The sequence below is a fragment of the Mycteria americana genome, chromosome 22, assembly GCF_035582795.1.
Source record: "Mycteria americana isolate JAX WOST 10 ecotype Jacksonville Zoo and Gardens chromosome 22, USCA_MyAme_1.0, whole genome shotgun sequence".
NCBI classification, from domain to species: Eukaryota; Metazoa; Chordata; class Aves; order Ciconiiformes; family Ciconiidae; genus Mycteria; species Mycteria americana.
This window is the reverse complement of record NC_134386.1, coordinates 2,049,601-2,075,414: the sequence shown is the minus strand read 5'-3', so window position 1 is coordinate 2,075,414 and position 25,814 is coordinate 2,049,601. Positions and strand designations below refer to the sequence as shown.

General features: G+C 55.0%; 1 protein-coding gene across 1 annotated transcript; it reads right to left on the bottom strand.

Moving 5' to 3' along the window:
* Window positions 1-11,387: 11,387 nt before the first annotated feature.
* Window positions 11,388-14,266, bottom strand: EPOP (elongin BC and polycomb repressive complex 2 associated protein). Its single transcript, XM_075523148.1, has 2 exons — window positions 14,163-14,266; window positions 11,388-13,917 (listed from the first exon to the last, which is right to left on the bottom strand). Exon 2 carries the CDS (start codon window positions 13,651-13,653, stop codon window positions 11,449-11,451), a length of 2,205 nt encoding a protein of 734 aa, XP_075379263.1. The 5' UTR covers window positions 13,654-13,917; window positions 14,163-14,266; the 3' UTR covers window positions 11,388-11,448.
* Between the last annotated feature and the right edge of the window lie 11,548 nt (window positions 14,267-25,814).

Genomic DNA, 25,814 nt, shown 5'->3' with positions numbered 1-25,814 from the left:
GGCTTTGCAACCGAAAGCAGTAAAAGGGTGCTACGAGGCAGGGGTCTGCTGCGAGCTCCCCCCACCTCACAGCCCAGCTCGGCAAAGCACTGCGGGGCTGCGGCAAGAGGGACCGGTACAAAACATCGGTGCGTAAACGCAGAACAGCCTACGTGGGTCCAGGAGAAGCCCAGCCTCGCAAGGACACCTCCACGCTAATGCTTTTGCAATAAATTCGACGGCAGCTTCTTTCTAGCAGGCTTTTGGTAGGCGTTTGACCCAACTCCAGTCAATCTAACATCGTTACACTGCAGTTAATGTCAGTTTGAAAGTGCTTTTATAGCTGAAACACTGCTGTACTTAATGTAAACACCGAGGTTATGAGGATTCTTGCATTGACACGGGGAGGTTGTACTGATTAGCTTAAATCACTGTCATGTGGTATTAGTTAAAAGGATGTAAAAAGCAGCGGCTGAGGCCTTGTCTGCGCTGCAAAGTGGGGCTCATCGGGGAGGAAGGAAGGGACAGGGCTCCTGCCACCGCTACGCCCTCAGGGACCTGGGGGTACGTGCACGTGGAGTGATAAATTGGGGGTTTTTTGCAGAGGGGACGGGGACAGTTTTGTTTTGCCATTGATAAAGAGCAGACGGAGAGCAGCGCTGCCAACACACCCGTGCTGGGACCCCAGCGCTCCCGTACGGGGACCCCAGGAGCTCCAGCACAGCAACAACTCCCCACGCTGGGGAGGTCCCGCAGGTGATGCCTGCAAGTCCTGCAGAGCATCCCGGTGGGATCCACATCCTGCAGAGCATCCCGGCTGGATCCTCATCCCACAGAGCATCCCAGTGGGATCCTCATCCTGCAGAGCATCCTGGTGGGATCCTCATCCTGCAGAGCATCCCGGCTGGATCCTCATCCCGCAGAGCATCCCAGTGGGATCCTCATCCTGCAGCACATCCGGGTGGGATCCTCGTCCTGCAGCGCACGGGTCTCCCCAGTCACCCCGCAGGAGGGGACAGGGACGTGGCTTCTGTCCAGGCGTACCCAAGGTCACCAAGAAAAGCCATCGCAAAGCAGAAGCACAAGCACGGTGCCCCGGGACTGCAGCCACCCCCCTGAGGGACCGGTGGCCCGTCCCTCCACCCTGGGAGCGTTTTACGTCGAAGGAGAAATCTTCCAGCGCAAGCAGGGTCTTTGGGCCCCTCGGCTGGGCTTTGGCAGGCGACAGACAATCGGAAATAGGGCCTTGGCGAAGTTTTCCAGTTGATTTGGATGGAGACAGGATCAGGCCCGCTGCAGGAACGATCTCCCGTAGGAAGCCAGGTCATTAGAGCAACGTGCAAGGGCTGCACCGGGAGGTCGCTGCTCTTTGCTGGTGGGTCCGTGCCTCGCCGAGCACCCTCCGAGGGCAGCGGAGCAGGGCGGGAGCGCTGGACACCCTCCCTCGCAGAAAATAAACCACCGAATTGTATCCCCACCCTCACTGCAAACACCGTCTCACCCCCCTGCCTGCCGTCCCCCCAGCGCGTCCCCCCCGCGTCCCCTCCCGGCCGACCCCCACCTTCGCCTTGTCCACTGGGAAAACACGGCAACGTCCTTCCACTGCTGGGGTTGGGGTTTGGTTTGGGGTTTTTTCGAGAACATTTATAAAGATCTCATTGTTGAAAGGAAAAATGGGATCTCCTTTCCTTTTACCTTCCAGGGCAGCCCTAACTCCTCTCCCCTCGTACAAAAACACACAGGAAAGGGGTTTCTTTTCTGCTTGATTAGATTCAAAGGGATCTTTGTCTGGGGGTAGGTAGAGAAAAGCCCTCCCCCACCTCCCTTTTGACCCTCAAGACTCTGTCTGGTTTTGTTTTAAACCAAGAGAGACAGAGCTACACCCTTGGGATGTTATAAATATATATACCGGGAGGATGGGGGGGTGGCGTCATTCGATTTTCCTGGACGGCAGCTCCAATCCGGCCGACCCCGCGTTTCTCCCCCGATCTCCGCAGCACAAGCCAGGGTTTGCCTCCAGATGCAGGGGGGGTTCCCAGAAGCAGCCCCCCTCCCCCTAAAAGCCTCTCCTCTCCTCCAGTTGCCGTGTTATTTAATTATGCCAAAAGGCTCCTCAAGCAGAAAAGCCCTCGGCAGGGTCGGATCAGCACCAGGGGGTTTGCAAGCCCCTTGCTCTGGGGGGGGCACCGGGAGGGTCCTGCTGCCTCCTGCCCCCGGAGCTGCTCCCCCCATGGCCCTGGTACCCCTCACCCGTCCTGCAAGAGATCGCGGGTCTCTGCGACAGCACATTAAATTATATATATGCACACGTGGACATACGTGCTCCATGCGAGTAGCTGAGTACATATGTGCATACGTACGTGAACACCCATAAAACATCGGCGAATGCAGCTGCACACATTACTACCTACAAGAAGTTTGTAATGCGGAAAACACACCAGACGCCCCGATACCTTTTTTCCTGTCTAGATTTTTCTCACATTTAAAAAAAAAAAAAAAAAATCTATTTTGAAAACCACATACCAATCCTCATCTTTACTGGCAATTAATTTCAAGGAGGGGTGTTCAATTTTGACAAGGACTCTAAACATGTTAATATTTGAAGAGGGGAAAAAAAGTATGACATTAATTATTCAGGTATTAGTAGGCATGCTGACAGCATAGCCCAAACGATTTTCTGTCACAAACTGCTATTAATGGATTTTTTTTTTTTCTCCTCCACGGAAGTATTTTACAAAGACTCGGTACCAGCGTTTTTCTTGAAAGAGTAAGTGCTGAAATTATCATGATAATTGTAGGAGCAGTAAGCATTAATAATGAAAATAATGGGAACCGGAGTGCACAACAGACGCGAATCTCCACCGTAATCGCGTGATTAAAAATGGAACGTACAGTATTGCAAATTGTGGCGGTGCATGGAAACCACCCCTTTGGGGACCTGACCCGCAGGGGGTCTCGACCTGCGCCCCAGGGACCCATATCCCAACCCGCACCCCGTGTGCTCGCACCCCAGCCATGCACCCCAACCTGCGCCCCAGGGACCCTCATCCCGACCCGCACCCCCTGTGCTCGCACCCCAGCCATGCACCCTGGGGGTCATATCCAGCCGTGTACCCCCTATGCCTGCACCCCACCGTGCCCCCGTCCCGCACCACAGGCAGGACTGGCAGGGGAGGACATTGCTGGCAGCCCATTACCAACTGAAAGGGGCTTCTCCCCCGGCCCCCCCGGGCGGCACAGCTGGATGGGCCACAGCTGGGGGGAGCACAGCTGGGGGGAGCACAGCTGGTCCCGCCCGGGTTCACAGAGTTCAGGCTGCCGAGATTTTAGGGCAAGATAGCGAAAGCTGACACCCGGGGAGCCCCCCCGGCCGGGCCAACAGCCGGCCCTGCAGCCCCCGCCACCTCCTTAGGGAGCCCCACGGAGGGGGGGGGCCGGTGACACCCCCCTTCCAGCCCGCCCAGGGCCGCATCCTGCCCGGCCTCGCTCCCCCAAGGATGCCGCTCGGCAGCCAGCGCTCCCCGGTTGCCTCCTCCTTCCCCAGCTCCCTGGGTGCCGTTTCCTCTTCTCAGTCCTAAAAGAAAAAGGAAATAAGGAAGGAAAGGGGGGTGTCGTGGCATCATCCTGCCCCCTCACCCCACAGCTCTGCCCGGCCCTGTCCCCACTCAGGACGCACTTGGGTGCCCAGCAGCCACCCGCAAGTGACACACGGCGTCCCTGGGTCAATTTGGGTGTGCAAGAAGCTTTCATGGATGAATATTTCCCTTGGGGCACCTTTCAGGGCAGGGAATCCCACCTGGATAAATGCAGGGGAAAATGGGAATTAGCAGGAGAAAAAAAATACAAATACGCAAGCAAAGAATGAGAGTTATTCGCAGGGTGGAAGGGAGGGAAGGGAGGCTCCGTTCCTGCGAGGCACCTCTGGTCCTGCAGGCACCCGACGGGACACGGAGCGGGGCAGAAGCAGCCCCATCACACGCCCGTGTCCCCAAAACCTCCCCGCTCCCCCCAGGCCCTCCCTGCCCCGTCAAAGGTTTTGCACTTTCACGGGTATTTCTGTATTTCTGCTGTTGGGACCTGACGGGGAGTATCTGAGCACTGGCCCAACAGGGAGAACGGCAGCAGAGGGGACAAATCCCCGGCACCCACAACTAATAACCCTGTTTCCCAGAAAACCACCTTGGCTCAGGGTTTTCCAGCCTGGAAGCAGCTGGTGAAGGGCTGGGAAGGGGAGATGGCAGCACCCTGCATCTCTGGGTCGCCGGGACCTGCCGGCCTCCCCCCCCTCCCACCGGCTTTCAGGGGACGAGCTGGTCCCACACACGCTTTGAGTTTCCTGCTCCCGAAATCCAGACCTGAGCAGCTTTGGATTCCCCTTTCTCCCTTGTTACCGATGATTCTGTTCACGCAGCAGTGGGAAAAGTAACTCCAGCATCTGCAAATGAGATGCTCAGAATATATAAAATTAGTTAGAGCTCTAAAATTCTAAATCTAACAGCAGCATTTGTGTTATTATTTCCCTTCCCCCCCCCCCCCCCCAAAGTCAGCTCCGATGAGAAGTTAGAAAATAATCCTCAACTTAGACCTTTCCTGCGAGTCGAGGAAGGCTTTTCATCGTGTTAGAAACCACAGACAGCAAAACGCGGGCCTCGGTGCTTGGGAGGCAGCACGCTGCTCGGGGAGGATGGATTTCAGAGCACATCCCGGTGGGTCACTGGTTTTTTTATGACGTGCCGCTTGCATGCAGGATCCCAAGTTTCCTACGCAACGTCTTCAGTTCTTTGGGGGGGGGGTTAACCACTGTAACGAATGGTTAATTGCAAGCAGTCGCCGGGGCGGTTGCTGGTATTTCCAGCTGATTAAAAGGCTGGAGTCCAGTGTGTAAAACTGGAGGAAAAAAATGGAATTTAAGGTAAACACCTGGAGCGTGCAGGGCCCCGGCGTGCAGAGGGGCCGGATCCTCCCGGGCGGAGGCAGCGGATCCCGGCACGCCGTGGGGAGGCAGAGGGGCAATTGGGGTGAAAGGGGGGTAAAACGGATCAGAGGGCTAACGCTGCGCTGACCCCCACACACACCTTCTGGGACCCCCAAACCCTTCCTGGGGGAGCAACCCCCGAGGGGGGAGAGCCCCGAGAGTCACCCCAGCGCTTCGGGGACCCCCCTTTCCTCCCAAGCCCAGCTTGGACCCGTGCTGTCCGGCGGGCAGGGCGGTGCGAGCCACGGCGAAGCCAGGATTTAATGGCACTTTCCTCGCCCCCCTCCCCGGGCCGGGAGGGGAGAGGACCGGAGCTGTACCCCCGCCCCAGAACCTCCTTTTTCTGACAAAGGACAGGCGAAACCCTCCCCCGGTTTTGGGGAGGGTGAGGGGAGGATGAGCACAGTTTCCCATATGGCCTCATTTAGGGTAATTTCTTTCAATTGCTAAAAGCATAAACTCCACCTATTGAGCCCGTAGATTTATATGGAACAGCTGAAGGAAGGATCCTCCAAGGCGCTTTGTGGGCTGGCCGGGAGGGCCGCGCTCCCACCTTCCAGAAAGGTTGGCGGATAATTTCAGTTTGTTTTGGGGTTTTTTTAAAAAAAAGCAAACTAATTTTTTGCCCTTTTTTTTTTTTTCCTTTTTTTTTCTTGCCTTTTTTTTCCTTGGTGTTTTGGGTTTTTTTTTTAAGAGGGAGATATTGATAACATGGGAGTTAGAAAGAGCCTCATAACTCACAATAAACCCTTGTCCATTCTCTTCTATTGACTACATGTAAACATGGTAAATGAAAGGCCTTTAGTGACACTTAATCCCTCACCCCCCCCCCCTGCTTCACCCCCCCCCCCCCCCGCTCCCTCCCTGCCCCCAGCCCAGCCTGCCCTGGGAGGGGGTTACGCTGCTTTTTTTTCTCACAGCTTGCTGGTTTACTGAGCCCCTCCTCTGCTATCTAATTTATCATTAACACCCTGACACTAAACTAAATAAATGCAGCGGCTTCCCCCGCCTCCCCCCACACCTTGCTCCGGGGCTGCAGATCCTCCTCCCCCCCCCCCCCCCCGGAGCTTTTAGGCAAATCTGGGGGGGGGTGGGGGGCAGGTCCCTACAGATAATTAACGTCATTATTAAATTACCTTCTTTAAAAGATAATAATAATAATAGCAGGGTCATTTGGCTGCGATTAGAGCCGGGGCGGTCTCGCCGGGGTCGCTGCCTCCTGCTCGGGCTGCTCCCAGGCTTCGCCTCTCGAAATTTGAAATGTTTTTAAATGGGAATCATTTTGACTTGGATTCCTTTCCTCCCTGCCAGAAAGGAGGAGAGGGGGGAAAAAAAAAAAGCTGCAAATAGGTTTCAAGTGCCGCGTTCCTGATTTGCGGATTGATATTCTTGTGTAATTTGGGTTTCGCTGATTTTCTTTTTTTTAAGGGCAGAGGGGGTTTTTACCTGGCCTCCGGCAAAATCGAGGTCATCAGATGATTTTGTGGCCATCGAATAATACCTAGTTATTAATCACAACTAATGAGGTCCTGACTGGGGGTGCCTTTCGTTTCTCTTTCCATTTTTCTCCGTTTGGAGAGATAATCTTTCTGGCTGTGAAAGAGCCGCGTAATGCTTCCCAGGCCAGAATTTCAACCTTCCCAACTCGTATCTGAAATAACAGACTTTAGGTCCCTTTCAACACATTGCCCAGATAAAAACCACTTCTAGTCTTGGGGTCGCTTGTTCTGATCTGCGCTGGGTTTTGTGTTTGGATCTGGCTCTACCCACGTTGCTCCAACGGGATCTTCCAATCTTTGGCCGTGTTTTCCTTTGGCAGAGATTTAAAAATAAATCTGAAGTGCTCCTTCCATAAGGGGCACTAACTCCTGAGGCCCTCAAAATAGAAACACATGTTTGGGGAACAGTCTCTGGCCTACAAATTAGAGGGAAGGAGCTATTGATTTCCGATTAAATGTTGAGGAAAAAGGGTTCATTTGGGCAAAATTTGTCCGCAGAAACGCTCCCCCCCCCCTGCCCCAAGCAGCTGAGCACACGCGTGCGCACCCGGTCACACGCTCACGCACAGGACGGACACACACGTGTCGCTTCGCACAGCTGTACGGCGCGGAGGGTTGTAGCCACGCGGAGCCGCGGACGCGGCCACAAGCACGCGGGGACACGCTCGCGCACGCAAACACGCACGGAAGGGGCGCGCGCGTCCCGCGGGGATCCAGCACACAGGAGGGTGCCAGGCCTGCGGGTGGGTGCGAGCGGAGGAGCGTGCTTTCCAAACCACGTCAATAAACATGCACGGCCAGATGTGCGCGGCCACAGCTGTACGTAGACCGGCGGCACAGGCGGATACACGCTCCCTCCGCAGCACGCAGGCACGCGCGCAACCTCCGTGGGTGCACACGCACACACACGCGCGCCCTGGGTGTACAAATGCACGACCCCCCCCCAAAGCGAGCACCCCCGAGAACACCCCCACCTCCCACCCACGCGGGTGCACACCGGCCAACCCACCCCCCCCTCCCGACACGCGCCCACAAAAAGGGCCGAATATCAGCCGGTTCTGTAAAAAAAAAATGTATTTATTTCTCAGCCTAGATTCCATATTGCACGCAGGAATTAACACTTTCATCGTCATATACTTACAAGAACTTCAAATAAATAAAGGTACAGTAAATCTAAACAGAAAACCCAATACATGGCTGGAAAAGGCTCTTTCCTCCCCTGGGTGGTTATTTTTAAATGCGTGGTTTAGGCCGGGGCGTGGGGGAAAGGCAGCATCGGCCGCTGGATCTGCCCAGCCCGGGGAAATAAATCCCCTCCCCATCCACAGCAGCCCCCCAAAAATAAATTATCCCTGGGCAGAAGCAGCCCTGGATCCGGGGGTCCAGCAGAGAAACACCCATGAAGTGACCGACATTTTTAAACCCACTGGATGGGAATTTTTAATCCAGCAACGCAAAGAGAGAGCAAAGGTCCCTGAAAGCCCCAGCCCCAAAATAAACCCTTACAAACCGTGATTACAAAGCACCACACCGGATCCAAGCTGAGATTTTTTTTCCTGAGTCTAAAGCAGGCTGCATTTTTAAAAGCAGCACCCTTTCATAAAAGTTTTCTTTATTTTTTTTTTTTTTTACAAGATACTTTCGGTTTTCTCCTACCTAGACAAACATTTTTACGGGGGGAAAAAAAAAAAATAAAATCAGTTTTTGCTTCTTTTGCACCCGTTTGGAAATAAAGCAATGTCACTAACGCCATTATCAAGGTGCCTTTCCATCCCTTACGCTGTCCTGGCGACGCGAGTTGATTTTTTCCTCAAAACCAGAACTAGTTTGTAGCACTCGAACCGCTCCCTCCTCCCGGCTCACCGTGTCCCGCAGAGGTATTGCTTCTTCCACCCAACTACCCCTTGGGTTTGTTCATTTTTTTAAAGTCCAAACCAGGCTATTTCAGATAACAGGTTGAGGTTTCTTTTTTATTATTATTTTTTTTTTTTTTTTTTTTCGATTGACTTTCGATGCATGGCCACCCCCCGCTCCAACCTCTGACTGGGGGGACTGCTGGGAAGATTACTTTCTTTTTTTTTTTTTTTGTGGATCGCTTAATTTCCTTGAAACATGTTTGAAAACAAATGGGGGGATGATTATTATAATTATATTTATTCTATTATTATTATTATTATTATTTGCCGCGAACGGGATGGTTCTGCTGCTTGAGGAGCCATTCAAGGTGTGTTTGCGTGGAAAGTTTTGAGGTATTTTGTATTGTTTTCACAGCCCTGCTACAACCCCCTGGCATTATATACAGATATCTACACCTACCCACGCGCATACCGTCCGTGTGCGAGCGGATAAATACGTGCGGGCGTATCACGTCTGCATGTCTGCACACAGCTCGTGGCTGAGGAGCTGCGTTTTCCCTCCACCCACATGTACAAACGCATATATACACAGAGATAAATATCCGTGGACCTGCACACGCGTAGGTGCCCGCCCACCCCACGCGTGTCCCTTCCGAGGTGATTATATCCCTTAGAAAATATTCCTGAGTTATTTGGCTGTTACTGCCCGCGGCAGACGGAGCTGCGGAGTCTGGGGTTTGCTGCTTTTTTTTTTTTTTAATATATATATATATATTTTTAGCATTTATTCCCAGCGCGGATCTCGGGGGAGGGGGGGGGGGGTTCTGCCCGGTCTCCGCGGGCGCGGAGCGCGGCCCCCCGCGGCACCGCTCCGCCCCACCCGCAGGTTATTTTACATTTTATTTTTCCTAGAAAATACATTTTTAACCCGATCCGGATTTGGGGGAGTCGCGGGCAGAGAGCGAGCGATCGCGCTCGGCAATCACACGGAAAACGGGCGCGTTTCCCCACGCGTGTCCCCTTCCCTCTCCCCGGCTCTGCCCTGCGGGTCCCCCCGGGGGCCAGGCCGAGGGGAGCGGGGGGGCTGAGGGGCAGAACCCCCCCCCCGTTTGCCTGATTTCTGTGTGCGCACCCCGAGACAGCGATGCGGAGGCAAAGTCCCCCAAATCGGCTTTTCTCGCTCCCACGCACTCGCAGGGTTCGGGGGTTTTTTGGTTTTGTTTTGGTGGGGTTTTTTTTTTTTTTTTTGGTAACCGTCCAGGGCTACGGATATAAAACCTGACTATTTCGGGGACAGAAGAAATCCCCCTCTTGCTCAGCATGGGAGGAACGGGAGGTGGGGTGAAGTAAACAAAAAAAACGCAGTTAACCAAAAAACCCGCTAAAAACCCAAGTAAAACAAACATTGCTTTTAGCAACAATTCACCATCTCCAAGAAAAACAGCGCTTAATAGACACAAAATACGCTTGACCTGAAAAATGCCTTTTTTTCCTTTTTTTTTTTTAACCCACTGATGGAATTAAACCAACAACAAAAAAAAAAATCAAAACGGGCCGTGCCAGATCTGAATATTTTCTTTTGAATTCTGCTATGATTCTCCTTTCCCTCCCCTTTCCCTTCCCTTTCCACGGGAAGCAAAGGAGACTGTGAAGGGATTTTTTTGGGTTTTTTTTTTGGGGGGAGCCAATTTTTGCAGGACTGTGGAGGAAAAATAGAAATTCCCGAGCGGGCACTGCGTGATCCCCGGCCGTGGGCTGCACAGATTTGCTGTTGCAAAGAAGGGGGAGGAAAAGAACACACACACACACCCCCTCCCAAAAAAAAAAAAAACCACCCCACCCCACATCAGCTTTGATTTGCCTCACGTTGCCAAACCAGAGCGGACTTCAGAGAGCCCGGCGGGCTTTGATGGCAAAGCGGGGTGGAAATCACATCAGAAATAGTCCAAAGAGCCAGTTACAAAGCCACTGGTTTGCAAGAAAAGTTAAACTAGGATATGATTTCCTCTGCAGAGGAGAGAGACATTCCCTCCGCATTCTTCCCCGCATTCCACTCCGGAGCTCGGGAGAGATCAAATTGTCCATCTGTACTCTATTGCTAATGCTCCTGGATCCTATTTCTTGTGCCCGTAAAGCTTTTACAGGCCTGCTACCTTTAGGCTATCCGAGTTAGGGTTATTATCCAGCAAACTCACTTTTTTTTCTTTTTTTTTCTTTTTTTTTTTAATATACATGCAGCAGTTTCAAATCACTTCCTCTCAAAGCCTCCTGTTTTCTTTTAGCAAACAGAATTTCCTGGGCTTTTTAAAGTTGGTGTTTTCTTCCTGTCTCTTAAGTAGACAGAAAACATTACATTGCTATTAATATGGTTATTTGGAGTAGCTGCTCCCAATTTCGCCGGGATTGACTCGGACGGAAAAGGAGTGTTTATGCTGCATGACATCATTATTTCTCTCTGCGTGTGATTATTATTAGGTTAATCCAATGCGTTTGTGGAGGAAAAGGGAGAAATTAGATCTATTCTTTCCTCGGTTTTTTGGTATATGGGGGGGAGCGGGGGCCGGGGTGCTGCCGGCCGGGCCGAGCCCTGCAGCCCCTTCCCTCCCCTCCGAGCTGCGGGGTTCGGCCCAAATCCCTTTGCTGGGAATAACCGCCCCCCCCCTTTTCGCAGCGGGAATGTTGGGGGGGGGGGGGGGGGGGAAGGCGTCCGGCCGCCGCCCCCGGGGTTTGATCGCGGGTTTTAGCTTCGTCCTTAACCTCATCGCGAAACCACCAGCGGACCCGGCACACACACGGACAAAAATAATCATCACCCCCCCTCCCCGGCCAGAGAGGGGAAACCCCCCGTCCTCCCCCCAGCCGAAGCCGTGCACACACTCACTCTCCCCCCCCCAAAAAAAAGCTCCCGCACCCCCCGGACCCCGCACGGCTCCTCCGGGCATCCCCCGCCCCGCCCGGGAAGCCCCGGCTCGGGCGGCCCCGGGGCTCGGCGGGACGGAGGGGCCCGTTCCCCCCTCCCCGGCCCCCGGGGCACCCCGGCCCGGCCCGGCCCGGCCCCCCCCCCCCGGGCCCCCTCCCGCCCCAGCCTGCAGCTCTCATCTGTTGCATGTAAACCTTTCCTCCGGGCCGTCCGCTGTCCTTAGAGATCCTCCAAGCTATAGCCCCGGAATTTGAGGCTGGGGGGCACGGGGATGGCGTTGCCCCCCAGGTGCCAGCTCCACAGCGGGTGAGTTTTGGAGAGGGCCCAGGAGTTTTTGACCCCCAGGGAGGAGGCAGGACACAGGTCCCCATCTTCCCCCACGACCAGGGAGGGAATACAGGGGAAGTTGCCCATGAGGCTGAAGGAATTCCGAGGCGGGGTTGGCCCGGCGCTGCCGAGGCGTTTGCAATGAGTGTTTCCCTTTTTGGCATTCCTCCTTTGAGTCTTTTGTGGCCTCCCTTTAGAGGAGCTCTGTTGCCTTTCTGCCTCAGCGCCTCTGGCAAGGCGTCTGCGCTTGGCATTCCTTTCCGAGCCATTGCCTTTCAAAGCTTTGTTTGACAAGGTGCTGGGGCTCTCTGCTCTTTTGGAGCCGGGGGATTTGAGCTCGGCAGCTTTACAGGGCTCCGTCCTCCCTCCGTGGCGCAAACTTTTCCCGTCCAGGTTGAACCCTTTGGCGTAACACCACAGCTTGGATTGCCGGATCAGCCGGTCAAAGTGCTCCCGCCGGGGCTCCCCCGTCTCCCCGGGGGGGGCCGGGCCGAGGCTCCCCGCCAGCTCCTGAGCCGGGGGCTGCGGGGCCGCGCCCGGGGCCGGCTCTGGGGAAGGCGCTCGCCCGGCTAAAGCTCCGCTTTGCCTCTCTGCCTGGTCACTGGGGCCTAACGAGGCTCTATTGTTCGAGGCATCTTTGTGCAAATCCTTCCCTTTGGCGCAGGGCTCCGCGTCCCCAAAGCCTCCCTCCTTTTGTTGCGGAGCCCCCCCAGGGGTGCTGCTCGGGGAGGGAGGGGAGGAGAAGGAGGAGGAGGAGGAGGAGGAGGAGGAAGGGGAGGCCTCCTGCTTTGCGTACAGCTCCGGCAGCGGCTGGGCCCCCGAGCCCAGGGCTGGAGCCGGGCTCAAACTTTCCAAAGTTGATGCTCGCAAAGTCCTGGCCCAGAGCTGCTGCGAGAGGAAGAGGAGGTTGGGGTCGGGGCGCAGGGCTTTGCCCACGCTCGGGGGGGGCTCGGCGGGGCGCTCCTCGCCGAGGGGCTCCCGGGGGGGCTGCGGCTGGAAGCGGGGCAGAGCCGCCTGCCTGTACCGGGTGCTCTGCACCGAGTCCCCGCTGCACAGCGAGCTGCTCTCCGACTCCGAGGAGCTGCCTTCCTCGCTGCTGCACGAGGTGTCCCCTTCCTCCTCCTCCTCCTCCTCTTCCTCCTCCTCCTCCGACGAGTCGCTGGAGGTGGCCGGGCTGGACCCACCGAAGTCCAGGCTGGAGTCCGAGTCGCTGGAGTAGCCGGCGGAGGTGCCTTGCCGCTTGGAGCCGGGGAAGACGGAGGAGCGGCCTTTCCTGGCGGCCGCCGGCCCCTTCTCCGCCGGGAAGAGCCCCTTGGCACAGCAGGGACCCCGCTTGCGCCGGCCCGGCGGGGCGAGCGCGGCCGCCTGCGCGGCGGGGTGCGCGGCCGCGGGGTGCAGCAGCGCCAGGTCGCGGGGGTACCCGGCCAGGACGCCGGCGAAGAGCCCCCCTCCCCGGCCCGCCAGCCCGCAGCCCCTCCGGCCCCGGGGGGGCTTCTGGAAGGCGGGGAAGGCCCTGTGGAAGGGCTGCGGCAGCAGCGCGGCCGGCGCCGAGCGCGGCTTGGGGAAGGCGGGGGGCAGCTTAGGGCGGGCGGGGGCCGCGGGAGCGCAGCAGCCGCCGGCTCTGCAGGGCGGCAGGAGCTGGGGCCGGGGGCAGGGGAAGAGCTCCCCCGGGTCCGGCAGCAGCAGCTGCTCCCTCCTCTTGCTCTTCCTTTTCCTCTTCCTCCTCCGGGGGCTGAGGCTCTTGCAGGAGGTGCAGAGAGCCTCCAGGTCCGCCTTGGAGATGAGCGAGCATTTCACCGCGCGGGTGGGCACCGAGTGGATGGCTTTGAGGGTCCGGAGCTCTTTGAGATCGCAGCGTCGGCTCTTGATCTTTAAGGTTTCCATCTTCTTGCTGATGGTGGTCCTGGGGATATCCTTAAACAGGTCGCTGAGGACCTGGGCCAAAGCAAACATCTGGGTGCCATTGATCTGTAAGTATCCCAAGTTTATCCCTTCGATTTCTTGATAGCCAGCATGAAAATCCCCCGGCCTGGCTTCCCCATTGTAATCCATGGTGGCTGGAACAATTCCGAAGGTCCCTTCGCAGGTCAGGAACATTTTGCAAGGAGCATTTACTTTGTCTCTTTCAAAGGGGGCATTGAAAATAAGGACATATTTGTTTCCACTCCCTGATCACACACATCCCTACCCCTCCGGAGAGGTGGGGGAGGGGGGAGGGGAGGAAAAAAAAAAAAGGAAAAAAAAAAAAGAAAAAGCCAAAGCAGTCGATCTCCCTTTCAAACGCTCCAGTCAATGGTTCGCAACATCTTCCGAACACCCAGTTCCTCCGCCTGCACCGGGGCTTGACTCCTCGTCTTCCCCCTCCCCAGCAAAAAAAAAAGAAAGAAAAATAAAGAAGTCAAACATCTTGAATCCTCCGGGCTCCCCCCGGCCAGCTCCCACCCCGCGGCCGCGCACCCCACCTTCCACTTCAAAAATAATCTCTTTCTTTTTTTGGGGGGGGGGAGGGGGATCAACAAGCACAGCCCCCCCCCTTTGCTGTGCAAAGCCACTGAGGTGCTTGAGCAAACAAAGCTACCGGCAAGGGGGGGACGGAAAAATGGTACCGGAGAAGGGGGGGCTGCGGGAGGCGGGGGGAGCCCCGGGGCTCCGTGCGGCTCCCACCTTCCCCGGGCTCCGCACTCGCGGCCCCGCCGCCGCGGACGGTATATTCTAGGGAACACCCCACCGAGCCCTCCCCGCCACCCGCCAGCTGATTGGGCACTCCGGCCCTGTGATGTCATAAACCCCCAACATTTCACACGCACACCCCCGCGCAAAACCTCATAAACCCCTGGGCGGACCGCGCAGCCCCGCGCAGCTCCCGGGCGTGCCCGCGGCTCCCCCGCCCCGAGCCCCGGGCGCACACAATAGAGGCAGCCTCGGTGGGGTTTGGGGTTGGGTTTTTTTTTTCTTTTTTTTTTTTCCTTAAAAAAAAAAATAAATATGACAAATTACGCCGGGTTTTCGAGGGGACGGCAGCTTTGTTTCCGCGGTTTAGGGGTGGGTTGGTTTTTTTTTTTAGGGTTGGTTGAAGAAGCTGCTGCGCCTTCCCCGATCCCCCCGGATTCCTCTGGGATGGGGGGTGCGTCCCTATATATTTAATAAAGCGTGAAAGCTCTTACTCTAAGCGAGTTCTTCAAAACGATTGACTCGGCGACAATTCATCCTTCAGCCCGGAGTGGAATGCTTATTAATTGCCAATTACTGTATTTATTAGCGGGAATGAGCACGGGCTGGAGCGCGGTAGCAACAAATAACATCGGCGATATGTGCAAATAAAAGCAATGCAAAGATATTTCTATTCCTTTTTACTCACACACGTTCTTTATTCACTTGGCATCTTTTTCTTCCAAACTCTTTCTTTAAAAAAAAAAGAAAAAAAAAAAAAAGGAAATTCTTTTGCATGCCTTTGCGCTGCTTAACTTTATTTCAAACTTTTAAGTCCCAAGATTTCTTCGGAATTTAATAGCTCGCTCCTGCCTTACAAAGCAGGCGATGTTTTCCCCAAAAGCAGGCGATGTTTTCCCCAAAGCAGGGCTGCACATTTCTGTCTCCAAAGGGGGAAAAGGGGGGAAAAAAAAAACCAACCCTTACCCAGCCCGGAGCTCCATTGTCCCGTCCCCTCTATTTCTTTCTAAACCTGAAGCTACTTGAGCGGAGCGAGTGGAGCCGCGGAGGCTGGACCGAGGGGGTTTAACTCTCTGCTCAGGAGGCTAATTTTGGGGAAACAGTTACCTCGGAAACCTTTCTGGGGGAAGGGAAGCTGCAGCTCTGCAGCGCAGGCTGGTGCCTTTCAAGCTTCGTCTGTCTCCCACATGAAAAGTTGCTTTTAGTCTTCCTCTGCTTTTGCCTTTTTTTTTTTTTTTTTTGTGGTTCAAATGGCAAAATCGGAGTAATTTGATAATAATAATTTGTTAAACTCTATGTACGATCAACCACAAATGATCCCGATTTAGAAACAATCCCAGAGGAGGAGGAGGAGGAGGAGGAAGCGCATTCCTGAGTACGCCTGTAAAAAAATTTAAAATAACTCCAACATCGCCTTGAATTTGGGAGCGGAGATCACCTGATTTGCTTTTACCTTCTCGCCGGCTGACGAGCGAGGAGCTTCCCGCTGCCAATCCCCATCCTGCCGGGGGAGGAATCACTGCCAGGGGCTTCCCCTCCCCAGCACCCATGGGCGCACCCCCCCGCCCCCCCGCAAACGCCTGGCCTTGCTGCGGAAAGAAAATCTCCCCCTTTTTCCAGCTCTGGCTGCATTAAACCACCACATTTCACCCTCGTTTTCCACAGGCAAGAGTTTCCTGTGAGTAAAGGTCTGCCGGCCAACACAAACACCAAATTCCTCTTTGTTTGGGCAGAGGGGAGGGGGGAGAGTTTGCATCGGAGAGTGGCCGGTGAGGGGACACTGCAGCTCGTCGCGGTGGCTGTCGCCGTGGGACCACAAAAAGTCCCTCTTTGCAGCCCAGCCTGGAGTTTCCCTTCGTAAATATAAGGGAGATCCTGGGTCTTTTTCTTTCCACATAAAGCCAGAGCCATTTTACCTATAGGCTGAGCTTTGCTCCGTGCCAGACTGGAGGAGGGGAGCGTGGGGTGGAGGGAAGGAGCTGGCAGAGAATATCCCGGGCCGAGGGGGCTGATGAGGCCGCGGGGTTTACGAGGGGGTCTGGGAAAGAAAAGACAAGTTCGAGCAATGCAAGAAACTGTTCCCGATCGCTCGTGGGGCTTTAGAGAGGAGCCGGAGCCCCCTGATCGCCAGCCAGGAGGAAACAGGGCTGAGGAGCCACGCAGAGGCGAATGTATGGATACGTCATTTCCCAGGAAATCTCTGTCAATAGGAAGGCAAAGAGACAATATTTGGGCTGTGGGTAAAGTTCAGTATGGAATAGGTGTGTGTGTGTGCGTTGACGTCTCTATAGGGACGCAGGCAGCTCAGCATGGGACATACAGATACTTTGCAAATCCGTGTATATACATACATATATACATATATATAGTGGTGGGCAGGGTACTTGCAGCCAGGGTGGTGGTTCATAAGCGAAGGCGTTTTAGTAGCACCATAAGGGCCCCGTGTTTCCGCTATAGGCGTCCTTGCTGCTAACGGCGGGGGTCCCCGCCGCACGCGGGGTGCTGGGCATGGTGTCCCTTGCTCTAGCACCTTCCCCCCGGTTTGTAAAGGTGTAGAGGAGCTGCTGGTTATTAGGCGTACGGTGGCTGTCACCCTTCTTGCCGTTGATCGTTAGGGTGGCTGCAGGCCTGATATGGAAGCGGCCACGGAATGGGCTGCTCTGTGGGTCCCACGTGAGGGCTGGGGATGAGGGGGGCTGTGCTGGGGGGGAGCGGGGCTGCACCCATCCCCGGCGATGCTGCTGCGGGACATGGGTGCAGCCAGGAGACCTGGCAGCGTGTGTGGTTATGTGTTTGTATATTTGTGTATTTGTAGAGTTGTATATTTGTGTATTTGTAGGTTTATTTGTCGATTTGTGGATCTGCCTCTCAGCCCAGCTACTGCTCCCGAGGGCGGGGGGCCCAATCCCCCCAGGAGGAGTGGACAACAACCCGAGGGTCCCCGCGGTAATCTTCACCCGTGAGGCATCCCCGGGAGATTTCTCCCTCGTACCTGTCAGGGCTGGTTGTTTCCGCAGGAAGCAATAAAAGTCAGCAGGTTCTGGGGATATCCCCATTTCCAGGGGATGCTGGCGGCGGGGACCCCCCTCCCTCCCACCCCTCTCCCCTCGCTGGGGCGGCAGAGGAAGGGGGAGTGGGGGCAGTTGGGGGGGAAATAAAAGATGGGGGGAGGGGGACACGACTTCCCCACGCACCTCCCCGAGTGGGCTCAGTTTTAGACAAGGTGCTTTTTTGCCTGACGCGGAAGTGCGCGTGCACACGGCGTCAGGGGCGCCCATGGGTGCCGGCGAGGAGCTGCGCAAGAGGAGGAGGAGGAGGAGGAGAAGGAGGAGGGGGAGCCACGCGCGTCCGCGGGCTCCGTGGGCTCCGGGCGGGACGGGGTGGGCTCCGCGGCTCCCTCCCGGGGCTGCCGGGCAGAGCGAGAGCAGGAGCCGCTGCAAACCCCTCCCGCGGCCGCGGGCAGCAGCGTGGATCCCGCGGGCTGCGGCTGGAGCTTCCCGTGGGCTTTCCACGTTGCTTTCGCGGTTTGACCTGGTGCGAGGGCGTGAAAGCCTGGGGGAGGGAAATCAAAATAAAAAGAAACCCCCCTGAAAACGCCCAATGGGTTTGGGGTGCGCCGTTTAGGAAGAAGCTTTAGGGGCTCCTCTGCGTGGGCTGTGCACGGTGTGTGCGAGGTGCCTCAGCGCGGGGGGGGGGGGGGGGTTGCTCTGACAGCTCCAATCATCTCACTTGTGGCTCTCCCAAGTTCAACATCCTTCGCAGAGAGCAGGCGAGGGGGGAGATACCTGCAAAAAAAAAAGCAGGTGTCAGCAGGAAAAGGGGGAGAGATGCCGCTGGTGGGAGCCGGGGCGAGGGCAGGGAGTGAGCAGGGAGGAATTCACAGAGCAGGCAGCGCTTTGGGAGGATACATCAGATTGACCACGAGAAAAGTGATTAGAAATTAATATTGGCCCAACCAAATTATTTCAATCGCAAGGAATCGTTTTATTTATTTTGTTTTCTTGCATCCAGAAAAGGAGGTGGCCAAAAATGATGCCAAGATCCCTCCATGCAGCGATCCCTAAAGCAAGGGACAGCCTGGCCGTGCCCCTATACAGAGCAGATACCCCTCAGTAAACGCTCCCACGGCAGTTCCCATCTAGAAACCTCCGTGGATGCAATTTCCCACCTTCTTGTTGCTTGCTGGGGCGGGACGGGCCTAGAGCTCCCTCCGGGAGATTCAGGCCCTCTCGGGGGATGGAAAAGCCCTTTGGCTCAGATACGAGGCGTGTTTTCAAGGAAAATATTGAAATTCTGATTTTTTTTTAATTTATTTCAAATAGTTTGTAAAAGACCTGCAGGCAGCCCACCGCGTCTGGGGGAGCGGAGAGCAGCCCAGCACCAGGCACTGGTTAAAACCCCTAATATTTTGATCAGAGGCAGTTACTCCTGACAGGCACTTAAGCTGTCCGGGATGAAAATATTTCTACAAATCATTTGGTGCACGGGCTTTTTAAATGTCTCTGGTACATTTTACAGGCTACAGGAGGCAGCTGGAGAAGCAGACCCAAGCCCCACCGGCCCAGCCTGCAGGACAGACGGATGGACGGACAGGCCAGGGCCAGCCCGGAGGAGAAAAATGCCTCCTTCACTTTGGGGTGCTGGGTGGCTTCATAAGGGCTCTCCCCGCTCCAGGACCCACCTTTATGCTGCCAGCAGCCAGGGACTGGTAAAATGCTCTTAGACGCACTCAGGAACAGAGATATTCCCTCTCATTCACATGGGACAGGCTTATTTTTCAGGATTTCCCTCTTATTTTTCGGGATTTCCCTCTTATTTTTCAGGATTTCCCTCTTATTTTTCAGGATTTCTCTCCCATTTTTCAGGATTTCCCTCCTGTGTTTCAGGAGACCCCTCTTGTTTTTCAGGAGACCCCTCTTGTTTTTCAGGATTTCCCTCCTTTCTCCTCCATGAGCAGTTTGTGAATAATATTCAATGAAACCACCGAAAAATGGCTCTCCATTCTCAATCTAAACCTCGAGCACGTTGCCTCACTAATGAATAGTATTTTAACAAATCCTGCTAGTCCTACAATAATATTTGAATATCTCTATTTATTAATTTTCATATTTATAAGAGCCTTCTGGAAAACCAGTGGCTGAGAAGAGCGGAGCACGCAGCTGTGCAGGGCCGTGGGGTAATTTGCAGTGAATCTGTGCTGCGATGCAGAGGCCGTTAGTAGTAGTTTGGTTCTTCGGGGATTTTTTTCCTTTAGGTACTACCCCCGCGCAAACAAAAGCAGTATTTAGTGACAATTTATAAAGATGCAAATCCCGCTCCCCTCTCTTTTGTTTCAAAATACAAAGACAGAAAAGTGGGTTTAGTTTGAAAATAGGCTCGGGCTTGCGGGGCTGCAGGCTGGGGCTGTCCCTGCTGCTGCGTTGTTCCCTTTTCCTCCCTGTAAAACAACACGGGTTTGGGGAAAAAAAACCACAAAAAAACAAACAACACCCCCCCCCCCCACAATCGAAGATGTGCAATCTGATGAAAACTGCAGGGTTTAAACTACGGGAGAGGCCTAGGAAGAGCGATAGATTGCATCAGACCAAATGGTGCCGCTCGGACCACGTTTAAAAGGTTTCGAGCCTTGCTTGGAGTAAAACCGAGAGATTTAAGGCAAAACCGGGACAGGTCCCGGGGAGCAGATCCCGAAAGGATGGAGAAACGAGGCGTTCTTTTTTAATCGGCTGAGTTGTGTTGGCTCCGCAGCTCCTTCGCGTGGTTTTACTGGCGTGGGAGAAGGGTCCCGGTTCAGGGAATGAAAAACTCGCCCATCCTTCCACCGGCATCAAACATCCCAAGGTCGCTCATTCAAACTTTCTGCTTTATTTCTATCTTTCTTAATAAACAGCCTTTCACCATCCTCTAACAAAGAAACCACATTTTCTAGAGAGCAGCTGAAGGAAATTATACAGTAATAAACACTGCCGATTGGGGGGGAAAAAAAAAAAATCTGTTTGTTTGTTTTCCTAAGCAAATGCAGCTAAATGCTTCCAAGAGGGTTTCTTCTCCTGGAGAAATCCTTGCGAAGAGGCTTAGAGGAGGGTCCTGGTGAAGCCGGCACCTTCGAGGGATGCGATGGGAGGCTGGAAGGGCAGAACCTCCATTTTCCTGCTGTCTTCAACTTATTTTTTCCCCGATTATTTAAAAGAATATTTGTTGTGGGGACTGAGAAGTGTAGGTCTTTAAAACAAACAAACACACACCCCCCCAAACCCAAAAAACAACAGACTTCTAAGAGGAAAAACAAGTTAGGAGATGGAAGATTTCATGCCTCAATCTTAAAGCCAGCAGAGAATTTGCATTATTCTTCTGTCGCCTTTTGATGTTTCCCATATTACATCATGATTTAGTTGTTTTCCCTCTTCTTGCTTAATCCAGGCTTTTACTCCTTTTATACGGGAACAACTACTACTAAAAAAAAAATTGCAGATTAGTAAATGATAAGCCCAGAACGTTTTCTCTTTAACAAATTTCATTTGAAGAAATCTTAATTTGTGGGGTTTTTTTTCCCCTTTAAATCTAGCCCAGCTAAACCAGGGAAAGTCTCTTACTATATCTAACCCATTGATTTACTACTAACGCAGGATTTTGTTTGCTAGTTCAGTTTAGAATTAAAAGAATGCCGGAAAATATTTTTGTTGCTAAGATAAGCTTAAACCAAAACTCTTCCTTGCCCTTCAGTAAGTGCTGGTATCAGTAGAAGTTAAAGGCGCTGCAAGAAAGCCACAATCTTTCAGTCTTTTTATAAGACAGAGAATGGTCTTGGATATTGCCTTTTCCCTCAAAGAGCATTTTATATTCTTCGGGAAACATTTATCAATTCTTATTTAAATTGCACTCATACCTACAACACTTATTCCTTAACTTTTAAGTGTTATATTTAAAGCAATTACGATTTAAAATTCCTCCGTGACAGACAAATACCCTCGGAGCATTTTTTAAACGGTGTAAAGTTTCACGTTGTCAAACTTTAAAAGGAAAAAAAACTTTTTCTTTTTCTTTTTTTTTTTTTTTTACCTTTTACAAAGTATTTCTCCTGCCTGTTATTGATTGACAAGTTTATTATTATTATGAATGGATTCTCCCATTTCCCAGTCCTCTTCAAGGCCTGATGTGGATTGAGAGCCTGACCAGTTGCTTATTGACCCATGATGGCTATACAATGACCCTGCTGCCCCCAGCCTGACCCTGGGACCCCCGAAGGACCCAGCCCAACAGAACAGGGCTCAGATATGCAAAGTTGGAGCTTTATGGGGTTTGGGGAGGGGAGGGGGGGGAGATTGCAAAGTGGGCGAGGGTTTCATTAGCAAAAATGTGTTTATTGTAAATAAAAAAAAGGCAAAGGGGCTGTTTAAAGGCCCACGTCCTAAAGGATCGCGGCTACCTCCTGGACGGGGAATGCTGGAAGCGTTGGAGCCCTTTTTATACCAACACATGCCTAATTGGCGACAATAAAAGGAGCAAGGCTGACACTCGCTGCGCTGAGTTTCCTGGCTGCCCGGGTGATCCTCAATAAGTATCGCTCCGCTTCGAAAAGTTGCTGAGTTTGCCCAAGTTTGAAGCGGCAGCCTCCTTCAGGGAGGAAAATTGAGAATCCCCGCGGAAAGGCCCACTTGCACCCGGCTCTTTCCCCGTCCCTCCCCACGAGCGGCCCTGCGTGCGGGTGTCTGCGTCCTGCCGACATGGGAAGCCGGACCCTCGTTTTGTGCCAAGCTCTGGTGCTCGTACAACGCGAGGAAGCAGGGCCTTTAAAAATGTAATCAGCAGGGAGGAATGAAATCAAAAAGATTAGAGTGGATATCAGCATTAACGGTCACTCTTTGTCTTTTTACCCACGAAAGTGAGGAAATGAAGGGGAAGGACATCTCCTCCCACCCCTGAAATACAGCTCCTCTGCTTCGTTACTGTACGGGGGTTGTGGGCAAGCTAATAATTATTTGTGCGAGGTGAGAGCTGGTATGTGGCCCAAAAAGCATATGTTTTGTGAAACAGCACTTTGCTCCGTTTCAGAAAGTAAGGGGATCTGCTCTCCACCCTCACTCCCTCATTTAATGGAGATACAGTTGTTTAAATAATTTCCCTCTTCCCAAAACAAATGCAGGAGAATGAGAGCTCATTTTTTATCCTAATGGATGGATTGCTGAAGACAAGCCTTTGAAGAAAACGGCTGTCAACAGTGGGAGATACCCGGAGCATCTGGGTTAGATAGGTATAAAGCAAAGAGCAACCTGCATTCTTTGCGAGGCTGGATGCTCTCAGATTATAAACCACGGCGATTGCTTTTGATTTCACCATAAAAACCAACAGCAGCAGCAGCAAGTTGTTCTGACACTCTCAAAACATCTGGATTGTAAAGTTTGCTGGTTTCTGGCAACAGCCACAATAATAATAATAAAAATCTCTCGCCCTACGGGCAGATCCCCAGGGTTTCGCCAGGGTTTCGGCTCGACCGGGCCGAGATGTTTGTTCTGCTGCACGACAGAAAAATGTACATTTGTGTGCACATCCCAAAACACCTCCCGGGCGGTGGCTGCAGGGGACAACACACTGGAGCTCTGCGGGTCCCAGGGGAAAAAGCTCTTGGGATTTCTAATCATGGTGCCCACACACCTAAATGCAAGAAGCAGCAGAGCTGGGGGATAATACTCTGTGCGTGTGTTTAAATAGCCTGAATTTTGATTTAAATCTTGGGTTATCGGAGAGATTTGCACAAAACCTGGGATACAGGAGTACGGGGTCACGGCAAAGGTTCACGGGGCACAAGGGACCGAAGTGACTGTGTGTCCTTCACATCGTGGTGTGTGGCACGGACAGGTCTGCGCACACACAGACACACGGACACGCACACAGAGGCGTGGGATCTCCATGCCCAGCACGACCCTGGCAGGAGCTGCTCTACCTGCTACTGAGCTGGGTTAAACCCTGGAATTTGGGATGAAAAAAGTGATTGAAAGGTTGAGAATCGTTCTTGAGTACTTTCCACAGATTACCCCGTGTGTTGGGGAGGAGATTGCATCTGTTTGTCTCGATTTGATTTTATTATTATTTTTTTAACACCGTGGTATCTCCCAGCTGCCAAACGGTTCTTGGTTTCGGAGATGCCGAGACCTAAAGGGAGAGGAAGGCACCGAGCTGGGAAACAATAAAATAGAAAATATTTGCGTTTCACTCCAAAATGGACATTTCAGCTTCAGCTCCAGCTCCACTTTCTAGGAATCGCCTGCAGAAATGTCCCGCTCCGGGGGGGGGGGGCGGGAAAGCTTGTGGCTGTGTGTCCCCCCGCAGCCCCTGCGGCCGCCTTTGCCTCGGGGGCGGCGGGGGGGGTCTCTCGTCCCCAAATAGAGCTGAGACAAAGAGCTGCCTTTGGGGAGCGGCTTCGGGGCCACTCGCAAGTTATCGTCTGAAAACCGGGGTCCCCGAGGGAGCGGACACCGGGACGGGGGGGACACCGGGCACCGGGACAGGGGGACACACCGGGCAGCGGGACGGGGGGGACACCGGGCACCGGGGGCAGGCGGCGGCAGCGGCTCCGCCCCAAGCGGTGCCCGGCCGGGGTGAGCGGCGATCGCTACCGGGCTGGGCGGGCTGAGCGGGGCAGCGGCGGGGTCGGTGGGTACCGCGGCGGGGGCTGAGAGCGGGAGGCGGGGGGGGTGCCCGGCTCCAGCCTGGGGTGCCCGGCCCCGGGGGGTGCTGCTGTAGCCGGGGTGTCCCAGGCCCCGGCTCTGCCCCGGCCATTCCACCTCCTTCCACTGAATTTTCCCTTTGGTGCTTGTCAGAGGGACCCATAACCCGCCCCCCCCCGGGTTGCTGTAAAGACCCTGGGCAGGAGGGTGCCGGCCGCGGGGCTCTGGGTGCCGCTGCCCCCCCCATTGCGGAGCTGGGCATGAAAAAGCGGTGACAGGGGCGGTCCCCTTCCCCAGGGTCCCTCCAGCCCGGAGCCCCTCTGCCGCCCTCCGCTGCCATCCCCCCCCCGGCCAGCCCCTTCCCCAGCCCCTTCCCCAGCCCCTTCCCACGCCCGCACCTCTCGGCACCGGCTCCCCGGCTCAGCCTCGCCGGCAGCTTTCGCCTTCGCCTCCGGCCATGCAGTTAAAAAAAAAAAAGTCAAATAAGTCAGGGGAGCCTCTCGGCTGCTCCTTCCCCGGGGAGGGTCTGTGCGGGGCCGTTTGCTTTGGCGTGGGAGGTCGCGGTGCCGCCGGTTTGCTTCCACGCCGCTGCCGGGCTCCGGGAGCCGCGTACCCCCGGGGGAGGCGGCCGTGCCCCCCGCGGAGCCCGGACACCCCCTTGCACCCCCTTTCCCGAGGGGATCTGGGCTGGAAGGACTCGTTTTCCCCCGGGAGCCTCAGCCCCAAGCCTCTGCCTGAGGATGAGCCAGGTCCCGGCGCGGTTTTTCTCTGCTAATCCCGGGAGCTCCCGGGGGAAGCTCCGCTCCGCTTCGGCTGCCGGGATGGAGAGAGACCGGGATGGGGCAGGGGAGAGCGGGGCTGGACCGGACAGACAGGGGACCCGAGCCGAGGATGGAAGGATGGAGGGAGGGATGGGGGGATGGAGGGAGGGGTTGGCGGGAGAAATACTCGCGGAATAGTTCAGTCTCTTGCGGCCATTCTCACTTCTGAAAGGTTTCACACCCCCGGAAAAGCCGCCACTTCCCCTACAGCGGACCCCAGCCATCAGCCCCCACCTCCTCGCCCTCTCCGCTCAGAGCCCGCCCGGGGCTAGTCCCCGTCCCCGCCCGCTGCCCCGGGGCCGCGGCCGGAGGATGCGGGTTTGGGGGGGCTGGGGCTCGCCCGGCCCCGGGCTCAGCCCCCCCGGGGCAGCCGGGGTGGGGTGGGGGGCTCGGCCCGGCGGGGAAAGGCGAGATGCTGGCGCCTCCCGGAGGTCTCCCTGGCCGCAGGGTACGCGTTTGGGGGAAAAAAGGGCATTTTTAGGCTTCGCCCAGCAGAGGTCCCCGGCTGCCTTCCCACCAGCAGCCGCCGGCTCCCCGGGCCCGCCGGGCCAGTCCCGGCCCGGTGCCGCTGCCTGCACCCCCCCGGCAGCGCCGTGATCCCCCCCCCCCGACCCCCGGGGCATCTGCTCAGCCCCCCCGGCCCGGAGCAGCACATCCCGGCGGCCTCAGCCCTTGGCACCCCGTGGGGCCGGTACAGACCCCCCGTGGGGGGGTTCCTCTCCTCCACGGGCTCCAGCCGGCAAAGCTGCCGGTTTGCCCGGCAGAAACAGAAACTCCTCGCACGGCAGAGAGCAACAGCGGAGGGAAAAATCCCCTTTCCCGGCCCGCTTCATGCAGAGCTGTGTTCCTGTCTCCTGCACGCCAGGGCACCCAGCAAGCAGCCTGCCTTTACCCAGGGCGTTGGGAGATGATTTGACTGAAGCAGGCAGCAAAATTCAGAGCAGGGACCTGTCAATACACCCGCTGGGTTGGGTGGATGCGGTTAAAGCCACCCGGGGGAAAATGCCCCCACCCCAGCACCGCGATTCCCCTGCAGAAAGGGGCCTGTAGGGAAAAACCCCACTAAAACGTGGCACGTCGGAGCTGACACTTAGATAATCGC

Bases quoted from the DNA above. Each gene is read 5' to 3' on its own strand.
- EPOP (XM_075523148.1), bottom strand. From the start codon at position 13,653: ATGTTCCTGACCTGCGAAGGGACCTTCGGAATTGTTCCAGCCACCATG.